This window comes from Leuciscus leuciscus (assembly GCF_965113295.1).
Source record: "Leuciscus leuciscus genome assembly, contig: HAP1_SCAFFOLD_307, whole genome shotgun sequence".
In the NCBI taxonomy this organism is placed as follows: domain Eukaryota; kingdom Metazoa; phylum Chordata; class Actinopteri; order Cypriniformes; family Leuciscidae; genus Leuciscus; species Leuciscus leuciscus.
This window is the reverse complement of record NW_028118423.1, coordinates 60001-71784: the sequence shown is the minus strand read 5'-3', so window position 1 is coordinate 71784 and position 11784 is coordinate 60001. Positions and strand designations below refer to the sequence as shown.

The window sequence follows — 11784 nt, the reverse complement described above, 5'->3', positions numbered from 1 at the left end:
AGCTTTCACACACATCTTCTAAAATAAAAGTAGCATCAGAAAAAAAGAGAATTACGTTTGTTGTTGACTGCACACTATTCGACTTACTCAAAACGGTCTTGGAACCCACCAGTTGAGAAAGATTGACTCTATATTTACTATGTGCATATCACTGTCTGATGTTCTGCTGAAGCTCATTCGGCACTTGCACATTGCACATGAAGTTGAAGTGTGCGTCTGAAAAGTCTCACGTTTTTTGTAGTCTTAAAGAGACGGTTCAGCGTTTTAAAAAACGCAATTTTTGTCAATAAAAAAAAGAGACAGAAACAGCAGTTGTGAGAAGGGTGGCCAAAGGGGTGGCCAAGCTTAGACCAAGGGTGACCACGGCCACCCCTGGCCACCCCCTAGCTTCGCCAGATTGTGATTGTGTCTGTGAGGAATTGATTGGATGATTGTGGTTTGCTATTGGCTGATCTCATGTGAGTGACAGGTGTCCCCGCCCACATCATCAGAGAAGAGAAGAGATGCTGCAAGAGGAACTTATTCTGATTCAACATTATTAACACTATAATGATGATGTGCACCGATAAATCATTTAGAATAAACACTGCAATATTCCATTAAAAAATAAGAACTGTCAACTTTGATTTCATGGTGAGTTTAAAGCAGAGTTGTGAACTGATACACTGTCCCTTTAAGACCCAGATGTGAGCTGAAGTCTCCTCACATCAGTCACTCGTCGTGTTTAAAAGCCCATGTTTAATCTGGCCTTTTCTGTGACGGCAGTGAAATCAATGATCCGTGTTGTGAAATCATTATTGATCCAGCGTTTGTGTCGGTCGATGCTCCTGATACATGAGGGGGACGGTGAGCAGGGGTCAAGGGTCAGAGAGGGTGAGGGGGTATATATGTACAGTGTGAATGCACAAATGTGTCGGACAGTAGAGATTCTCATAAACTGTCATTGATTTGTAATGAGCGATTCACACTAGCATTCAGAAGTCCGGGGTCGGTAAGATTTTTGAAGGAGTCTCTTCTGCTCATCAAGGCTGTGTTTATCTGATCAAAAATACAGTAAATATTGTGAAATATTTTTGCTGTGTTTATGTGATCAAAAATACGGTAAAAATTGTGAAATATTTTTGCTGTGTTTATGTGATCAAAAATACGGTAAAAATTGTGAAATATTTTTGCTTTGTTTATTTGATCAAAAATACGGTAAAAATTGTGAAATATTTTTGCTGTGTTTATTTGATCAAAAATACGGTAAAAATTGTGAAATATTTTTGCTTTGTTTATTTGATCAAAAATACGGTAAAAATTGTGAAATATTTTTGCTTTGTTTATTTGATAAAAAATACGGTAAAAATTTTGAAATATTTTTGCTGTTTATTTGATCAAAAATACGGTAAAAATTGTGAAATAGTTTTGCTGTGTTTATTTGATCAAAAATATGGTAAAAATTGTGAAATATTTTTGCTGTGTTTATTTGATCAAAAATACGGTAAAAATTGTGAAATATTTTTGCTTTGTTTATTTGATCAAAAATACGGTAAAAATTGTGAAATATTTTTGCTGTGTTTATTTGATAAAAAATACGGTAAAAATTGTGAAATATTTTTGCTTTGTTTATTTGATCAAAAATACGGTAAAAATTGCGAAATATTTTTGCTGTTTATTTGATCAAAAATACGGTAAAAATTTTGAAATATTATTCCAATGTAAATCATGTTTTCTATGTGAATATATAGTAAAGTGTAATTTATTCCTGTGATCAAAGCTGAATGTTCAGCATCATTACTCCAGTCTTCAGTGTCACATGATCCTTCACAAATCACTCTAATATGATGATTTGATGATCAAGAAACATTTATGATTATTATCAGTGTTGAAAACAGTTTCATATTTTTGTGGAAACTGTGAAACATTTTATTTTTCAGGATTCTTTGATGAATAGAAAGTTTATTTGAAACAGAATCTTTTGCAACATTATAAATGTCTATACTTTCACTTTTAATCAATTGAATGCGTCCTTGATTAATAAAAAACCTCAAACTGTTGAACGGTAGTTTAATTCGTGGTTTGCATTTATTTATAATGTAATTCTGTTTTGATTTGTCATTCATTTTCATAAATATCACATTAAATCAAGAAACTTTTATTTGTTTATGTGTTTAATTAAACTTGATTAGCCAAAACAAAATACAATTACTAAAATATAGAACATTTTTGTGTTCAGTTCATGGTAAAAATACTTAGTATTGTGAAATATTCTGATACTGTGAAATGAGATTAAAGATGAATAAAAAATGTATCTATAGCCTAATAAACTTTTCCCCACCTCTAAATTATGAACCGCTAGTTTTTCCATTTTACAGTAAAATACCATTTCCATTAGTTAGCTGAAGTCCTCTCATTTGTTTACCGCGGTGATTGTCCTGTTCTCCCGTGTTCATCCACACTCAATGATCTGCATTCCTGCGATGAGAGTTGCAGTTCCTGCATCCGAGTGAGAAACGACTGTTCAAACGCACTTCCAGTCATGATCCGCTCGATACGCTCCCGTCATCAGCTCAGGTTTAATCTGTGCTGGCAGGGATCAATATTCCCTCACTTATTCCGCTTCCATCAATCACTTCGATCACATAAACACGCGCAGCTAAATTAATTTACTGATTGAATACATTAGCAGGCACACTGATGAGTGCTGTACATGAGTGTGTGTTCAGCTGAGAGATTGATGAGTGTGTGTGTGTGTGTGTGTGTCCAGAGTTCATCCGGGTGGGAATAAGATGAAGCCTGTGACTGTAATGAAGACAGGAGTGTGTGTGTGTGTGTGTGTGACAAGTGTGTGGTCAGAGCTCATGCCCATGGATGTGACAACATGCCCCGTCTGCACAACTGGGGTTTGAACCCAGCGAGTGTCTTCGGCTGTCAGATTATAGAGTTTATAGAAATTATAGAACTATATCAACTGTTAAATAATAGATTTAAAGATTAAAATAATATCAGATTCTATATCAGACAGAATGTGGGTGGGTGTGTGTGTGTGTGTGTGTGTGTGTGTGTGTGTGTGTGTGTGTGTGTGTGTGTGTGTGTGTGTGTGTGTGTGTGTGTGTGTGTGTGTGTGTGTGTGTGTGTGTGTGTGTGTGTGTGTGTGGTGACTCCGAGTGGATAAATGAGAACAGAATAACATCAGATACTTTAAGAACGAGAAGCGTCTTCAGTTCCTGTCAGTCTGTCTTTATTAATACTCACACACTCGCTGGATTAAAGAGCAGGAACTGAACAGAAGTGACACCAGAACACACACATCTTCATCTCTCGACGCGAGACGCTCGCTTTACTGTGTAAATAGAGCAGTGACATTATCATTAAAGGAACTGTAAAAATAGAAATGTCCCGGAGAACGGCGAGCGCATGCAGCGAGACAGAAGATACATCATCAAACTCAGACGCTCTAGAACGTTCTGGGTTCTAGACCCTCGTGTCACAGATCTCGTGCCGTTGATCCTGTTCTTGAACTGAAATGTGGTTTTATTGAGTCATTGATAATGTTTCAGGAATTATTTAAAGTTTCCTGCAGAATATAGTGTGTACTGCACAGTGTCTGTAAGCGCTAATATTTAATTCATTACAATCATCATGGGGGATGTGTGTGTGTGTGTGTGTGTATGTGTGTTTGTGTGTGTGTGTTATGGGTAGGTTTAGGGGTCAGGTAAGTGTGTGTGTGTGTGTGTGTGTGTGTGTGTGTGTGTGTGTGTGTGTGTGTGTGTGTGTGTGTGTGTGTGTGTGTGTGTGTGTGTGTGTGTGTGTGTTATGGGTAGGTTTAGGGGTCAGGTAAGTGTGTGTGTGTGTGTGTGTGTGTGTGTGTGTGTGTGTGTGTGTGTGTGTGTGTGTGTGTGTGTGTGTGTGTGTGTGTGTGTGTGTGTGTGTGTGTGTGTGTGTGTGTGTGATGGGTAAGCTTAGGGGTAGGGTTAGTGTAAAAGGATATACAGTTTGTACAGTGTAAAAACCATTACATCTATGGAATGACCCATCTAGATAGCTAAGTAAACGTGTGTGTGTGTGTGTGTCCTCAGGCGCACGGCTTGGAGAAACAGGTGGGCAAATCTCTGGATTACCTGGAGCAGGGCCCGTCCGGCACAGTCTTCAAGAGCCTCCCGCACGGATCAGGAGTCGTCAAACCCCCGTACCAAACCTCCAGGATATTCTCCACGATGGACCACGCGCCCGTCAAACCCAAACCGCCCACTTTCAGCTTCCAGAACCCGTACGAATGGGCCCGCAACCAGTCTCAACTCCTGGAGCAAACAGGCTACCGACCCAAACGCAAACCTTCCCTCAAAACCTCAATGAAAACTAAAAAGATCTTCGGCTGGGGCGACTTCTACTTCAACGTCAAGACGCTCAAGTTCAGCCTTCTGGTGACCGGGAAAATCGTGGATCACGTCAACGGGACGTTCACCGTCTACTTTCGCCACAACTCCTCGAGCCTCGGGAACGTGTCGGTCAGCATCGTCCCACCATCTAAAGTGGTCGAGTTCGAGGTTCTCCAACAGCAAAGCCCGATTCATCCTGAGATCCAGTTCCACCCGCCTCAACAATCCACGATCGACCCCAAAGACATCAAAACCTTCAATTGCCGAGTCGAGTACGAAAAAACGGATCGCTCCAAGAAGCCGAAGCCCTGCCTGTACGACCCGTCGCAAACCTGCTTCACCGAGAACACGCAATCGCAGTCGTCCTGGCTCTGCGCAAAACCCTTCAAAGTCATCTGCATCTTCATCTCCTTCTTCAGCATCGATTACAAGCTGGTGCAGAAGGTCTGTCCGGACTACAACTTTCAGAGCGAACATCCGTATCTCGGATGAAGCGGACGTGTTTTCCGTTGATTTTTTCGATCTAAGTTTTCTTTGTATATAGAAAGAAACACCCTAATCCGTTCAGCTCTTAAAGGGAGAGTTCACCCAAAAAAGGAAAATTAGCCCATGACTTACTCACCATCCTAGGTGTATATGACATTCTTCTTTCAGACGAACACAATCAGAGTTATATTAAAAAATGGCCTGGCTCTTCCGAGCTTTATAATGGCAGTGAATGGCCGTTTCTGTTTTGAAGTCCATAAAAGTTCATCTATCATCATAAAAGTGCATCTATCCATCATAAATGTGCATCTATCCATCATAAATGTGCATCTTTCCATCATAAATGTGCATCTATTTATCATAAAAGTGCATCTGTCCATCATAAAGGTGCATCTATCCATCATAAATGTGCATCTTTCCATCATAAATGTGCATCTATTCATCATAAAAGTGCATCTGTCCATCATAAAAGTGCATCTTTCCATCATAAAAGTGCATCTATCCATCATAAAAGTGAATCTATCCATCATAAAAGTGCATCTATCCATCATAAAAGTGCATCTATCCATCATAAAAGTGAATCTATCCATCATAGGATGACTTGAAGGTGGGTCAATAATGGGGTAATTTAAATTTTTGGGTGAACAATCCCTTTAATACTGATTTTTTGCTTTCGTACGTTTTTGTCGGTCGACTGTTAGACGAACAGGGAACGTGGTGTTTTTCTACCGATCCTGCTTATGTATGTCAGAAGGAGTTCTTCCTCAGTACTTTTGTCTTGTTTTTCAGCACAAATATCTAAAGATTCTTAAAGTCCCCCTGTGGTGGAAAATCCAGTGTTTAAGTAAGTGATAATGTACATCCAGCCGGCTGTTATCTCAGAATAAACCCGACAGGGTGATCAGGATCAGGTCTTCATCAGCCTGAAGGGGTTTATTCTGAGATCACACACACACACACATGCACCTGAAGAGGGTTTATTCTGAGATAACACACACACACACACACACACACACACACACACCTGAAGGGGGTTTATTCTGAGATAATACACACACACACACACCTGAAGGGGTTTATTCTGAGATAACACACACACACACACACACACCTGAAGGGGTTTATTCTGAGATAACACACACACACACACACACCTGAAGGGGGTTTATTCTGAGATAACACACACACACACACACACACACCTGAAGGGGTTTATTCTGAGATAACACACACACACACACACACACACCTGAAGGGGTTTATTCTGAGATAACACACACACACACACACACACACACACCTGAAGGGGTTTATTCTGAGATAACACACACACACACACACACACACACCTGAAGGGGTTTATTCTGAGATAACAACCGGCTGGATGTACATTATCATGCTTATTACACACCTATTTGCCACATCAGTAAATAATTAGACACGAAATATTGATCTGAGTTTGAATATTTTATTCGCTCTTTAAACGTAAAGCTTCCGTGGAGAGAGCAGTTTCAGCGGCGAGATCAAACTAGACGGACATTTGAGATATACGGTTTACAGTCATAACACTTATTACACAGCATTTCACCACATTAATAATTATGGAGATCAGAGATATTGATTTCAGATTAAACTGGTTTAAAATCGTGCCTGTTTGTTATCCTGTCTGTCCGGACTACAACTTTCAGAGCGAACATCCGTATCTCGGATGAAGCGGACGTGTTTTCCGTAGATTTTTTCTATCTAAGTTTTCTTTGTATATAGAAAGAACAACCCTAATCCGTTCAGCTCTTAATACTGATTTATTGCTTTCGTACGTTTTTGTCGGTCGACTGTTAGACGAACAGGGAACAGTGTTTTACTGCCGATCCTGCTTATGTATGTCAGAAGGAGTTCTTCCTCAGTACTTTTGTCTTCTTTTTCAGCACAAATATCTAAAGATTCTTAAAGTCCCCCTGTGGTTGAAGATCAAACTATTAATGTTGTTTATGTGAAGGAAAAAACGTTTAAATATGTAATTTTGTTTATCAAAGACGAGTTTAAGGGATCAAATTATTGACTACAGGGGGACTTTAAATACTGGAGAAGCAAAATGATTTTGATATTGAACAAAGTTTGTGCTTAAAACAAGAACAAATATCTATCAATGGGGTCAGAAAATTAAGTTGAATAAGTTTAGTTTTCTGACCCCCACTGACAGATATTTGTTCTTATTGGCTGATATTTGGATATTTACGGGTCAAGCATTGAAGGTTTGGATCCGTTTGCGTTCCTATTATTATCATTCTTCTTCCGCTCTGGAAGTCTATGGCAGCCCATAGAACCGCTTTCGGGAAAGTTATGAAATTTGGCACATAGATAAAAAACAGTCTGAATATGAACCACAGCAATTTTGGAATCTATAACTCAGTCCCTCTAGCGCCACCAACTGTCCAATATTTCACTTATGTTCATGCTAATAACTGTTGAACCTTAAGGGCTAGAAACAAAACAAAATGTTCCTCTGATATTTTAGCTCAAGATAATTAAATTGCATCCTATGACGGCATTTTAACCATTTAACCCGTAGGTTTTTTTACGAACCCTAAAAAACCCTTACCCTTTGTCGAACTCCTCCTAGGCCTCCAAACCGTTCTCAAACAACGCGCAAACAAATTTGACGAAGAGCACGCCAAAATGAACGTGAGGCTATATCTCCGCAATACTTAAGCCCATTCTGACTAAACTTGGTGTGTGTTATGACAACCATGACCTTAGGATACCTGCAAGGTTTTGGTGCAGTGCCACCTAGTGGTCAGGAGAAAATGGAAAAATGGCTCTCATCCTTTGGCCGATTGCAGTGAATCTGGTCTTTAAAATCCTATACTTTTTCGAACTGATCACTTGTCCGATTTTCACCAAAATTAAATCGCATCATCTTCAGACCATGCCGGCAAAAAGTTACGGATTTCGTGTCGATCGACGAAACCGTTTTCGTACACCGCATCAACAAATGTGATGGAATGATGCCAGAATGACTCTGATGCTGTATCTCTGCAATGCTTTTGCATATTGACACCAAACTTTGCATGTGTCATTGTCACCTCACTCTGACCACAACACATCAATTTGGTCACAGCGCCACCTATTGGTCAAAAGAGATAAACCATTAAATCATATTTTTACTAATGGCTTATCCTGCCTTTTTTGTGCTTGGCCCCTTAATGGCTGCTTGCAAGCTATTTTTTTCCTTGTTTAAATATTTGTACTGGAAAACAAGACAAAAGTACTGAGGAACAACATCATTTTTTGCAGTGAAGAAGTCAAAAACCAGCTACTTTTCATTGGTTTCAAATGACAAGCATGTTGCGATCTGCAGTTCGATCAGGGTTTTACAAATGCAACTGAAGAACTGATTGGATGATGATGAAAATATAGGGTCTTGAGAAATATTGATTCCTGATGTCAGTCAAGAAGATGGACTGTGATGAAAGATCATGAAGACAAACTTTTATTTTCTTTAGAATGATGAATCGTTCACAGGAACATGAATTTCATGTTGACTTCAAGAGGCCGTCCTGATGTTGTCCGGAATGAATTTGAGGTATAAATTACAACATTTCGATGTTAAATGACAGTAGCAAAACCTTTAAGATGAAGTTTTAGATGATCAGATCATCAACAGAAGCTCCAAAGCTTCTGGGTTAACCAGACGAAGAGTTTATGTGTTATCAGTGCAAAACCAGGTTTAATGTTCAAAACATTGAGCAAAAACACTCTCTATGTGTAAGAAGATGATAAATAAATCCAAATGAATGTATTTAACAGAATGTTATTCACCCCAATATGAATTACCTTTATGTATTATGAAATTAAAGACGTAGCATATCTATTTACTCTGAATAAAGCTTGAAGAGACGCAAAGACAAAATGCAAGATGCTGACACAGATAGAATGATATCGTTTTTTATCCCATTTGATTATCCTTTACTTTCCCCGTCTTGTTTTTGAAGTAAAGCACCAAAAGCAGAGCCGTAGCTCTTTATTTTTGGACAACCGATTCATCTGTGAACGAGAAGCTGAAGAGGAACTCGAGCTCCTGCAGTTCTGTGAATAAAGTATTGCTTGATCATGTGTATAGTATACATGTGTGTAAATAATGTATCACAAATAAATAATGAAATCCAATTATTCGCCTGACCTGCCGTTATTCACAAATACTGCATGAAATGATCCATTATGAAAGTGAAAGTGACACATGACGGCCAAGTATGGTAACCCATACTTGGAATTTGACCTCTGCATTTAACCCATCCAAGTTAATGCACACACATAAGGGTAGTTAACACACACACACTGCAAACGTGGATACACACACCCAGAGCAGCGGGCAGCCTTTGTGTGGCGCCCGGGGAGCGATTAGGGGTTAGGTGCCTTGCTCATGGGCACCTCAGTCATTTCCCACCAGTTCTGGAATCGAACCAGCAACCTTTGGGTCACCAGTTCAACTCCCTAACCACTAGGCCATTATGCTGCTTAAGTAAAGATTCAAGACAGACAAAGACCAAGGAGAACCTCATGCTCTGTGTTATGATAGTTCGTTTGTAAGGTCATTTTACTACGGTGAAGTTTAGTGTAACAAGTGCAATTTCTTTACATGATCAGTTTGTTTTCTTAGGGTCATCGTGGGACACTTGAACATCACGTACATCGCAAAAGCAGGAATAATAAAAAGGGCTCTATTATTGCTGACTGTTAATTATTTGGGAGACGGTAAGTATATAATATAATATTTAATGCTGTCAAATCCATTAATCGCATCTAACATAAAAGTTTTTGTTGATATAATATACACATATCAACAAAAACTTTTGTTAGATGCGATAATCGCAATTTGACAGCATAAAATAATATTATGTATATGCATTATACATTGCATTACAATTTCAGTCAGTTTCAGCGGCAAATATTGTATAATTACACTATATATATGCAGCTTTTATGAAGCCACATTAATTTAGAGACTACATGGAAAACTCTCGGCTTGGTGAAGTAAAATAAATAACAGTTCATGGAAATGTTGTATTTCAGCTGTAAGTCATATAACATACAAGCGTGTTAGTGTTAGACCTGTGCTGACACACAGTTAGCTGGAGTTTTTCTGAAGTTCTCTTAGTCATGACGTCAACTTGTAGTCCACCGTAGCAAAACTCCCCACTGCGCAAGTCAGGACTACATTTCCCATGAACACTCGCGCGGATCGTCAATAAGCTGCTGTCATTTAGGCGACGGACGAAAAGCGTGCGAACGCAAAAACCTGCTGGAACCGGAGAAGTTGAGTCGCTTTACCATGTTAACACTGACTTTAAGACGACTAATCAAGGTGAGTTTAAACATACACACGCGCATTATAGCGCGCTATAACGCGAGGAGCTGCTGGTCAGGGCGCGTGATGTTAAACAGGCGTTATGATCGCTCCTGTTCTCTTCAATATAGCAGATGATATTAATCAGTATACATGCATAAGCGAACATGCATTAGAGACGTTACAGATTTGTACATGTATCTCTTTAAAACAGTGTGTTATTGAAGCGCTCGAGCACGTGCGGGTCTAGACGTGGCATGATGATGATGATGATGATGATGATGTGATGTTTGACATCATTTTAAACAACTGCATTTGTGAATCGTCTCTAAGTTCAGTAGACTTACACATAGACATCGAGTTAGTGAGTTAGAGAGATGATTATACAGGATGGAGTCCTCTCACACTAGTTAGATGATGCAACCACACATGTGTGTCAGCGTGAAGCGTATTTAACTCTTTCACTATTTAACTCTTTCACTTTCACTATTTAACTCTTTCACATGCAGATGAAGGAATGCACATGCACTTTCATGCTTTAGTCTTCTGCTTCTAATCTGTGAAGTTTGTTAAAGTGCAAGAGATCAGATCTGAACTGGTGTCATGTGTGGAAGCCCGTTTAAGAACTTAAGAAAATCATACTTTGGAAAATGATTTATGACATTAAGTCGTTAAGATAAAAAGGCTAAGCTATTACATGTCATAATTATGAGACAAACAGATGAAATTATAAGAGATATGTCGAAATTATGACTTTCTATATCATAATGTGTATGTACTTTTTGTCATAATTGATGTAAATTTCAAATAAAAATGCCATAATTATGACTTCATCTCATAAATAATATAAATGACTGTCTTAATTTAGACTTTTTTCACAATTTAGACTTTTTTCGTTATAATTTCGAGACTTAATTTTATAATTTACTTCATATGTGATAATTTTGACTTTTAATGTCATAATTGACTTGTCATAATTTCAGATTAGTATGTCATAATTTCGACTTTTCATCTAATAATGATGTGTTAGTATATGATAATTATTTGCAAAAGCACAAATAGGCCTCCATGTGCTTCTAATGTGACCCAACAGTGATCAAACCTGATCTGAGTCAGCTGATGGAAAGATGAAACCAGCTCTTTTTATTCTTCATATTTTAATCAGTGAAATGACTTTTTCCAGTTATTAATGAGAGCCTCACGTTCACCTCAGAGTTGATGCATGTTTTATTAGACTGAACGTTAGATTATCTGTTGATATGTGTCAGTCCGTCAGTCACGTGTCTCTCAGACTGTCAGGCGTTCACGTGCGTTCATGCTCCTCTTGTTATGTGTGTGTGTGTGTGTGTGTGTGTGTGTGTGTGTGTGTGTGTGTGTGTGTGTGTGTGTGTGTGTGTGTGTGTGTGTGTGTGTGTGTGTGTGTGTGTGTGTGTGTGTGTGTGTGTGTGTGTGTGTGTGAGTCCGTCAGTCTCGTGTCTCTCAGACTGTCAGTCGTTCACGTGCGTTCATGCTCCTCTTGTTATGGGCTTCTGAATATGAACACAGGTGTGTGTGTGTGTGTGTGTGTGTGTGTGTGTGTGTGTGTGTGTGTGT

At 38.9% G+C, this 11784-nt stretch overlaps 2 protein-coding genes across 2 annotated transcripts in view; both read left to right on the top strand.

The window, feature by feature from the left end:
- Nucleotides 1-734: 734 nt before the first annotated feature.
- LOC309491517 (neurexophilin-2-like) lies at nt 735-6452 on the top strand (the record flags this gene model as incomplete). Its single annotated transcript, XM_082190565.1, has 3 exons — nt 735-863; nt 4062-5109; nt 5235-6452. The coding sequence occupies 2 exons, from the start codon at nt 735-737 to the stop codon at nt 4851-4853; spliced, it is 921 nt and encodes a 306-aa protein (XP_082046691.1). The 3' UTR covers nt 4854-5109; nt 5235-6452.
- A 3624-nt stretch (nt 6453-10076) lies between these two features.
- Nucleotides 10077-11784, top strand: part of LOC309491515 (serine hydroxymethyltransferase, mitochondrial-like) — a 32742-nt gene continuing 31034 nt past the window's right edge. Inside the window, exon 1 of the mRNA XM_082190563.1 lies at nt 10077-10209. Within this exon, the coding sequence (XP_082046689.1) occupies nt 10177-10209 (33 nt within the window). The 5' untranslated portion in view covers nt 10077-10176. The remainder of the gene's footprint in view (nt 10210-11784) is intronic.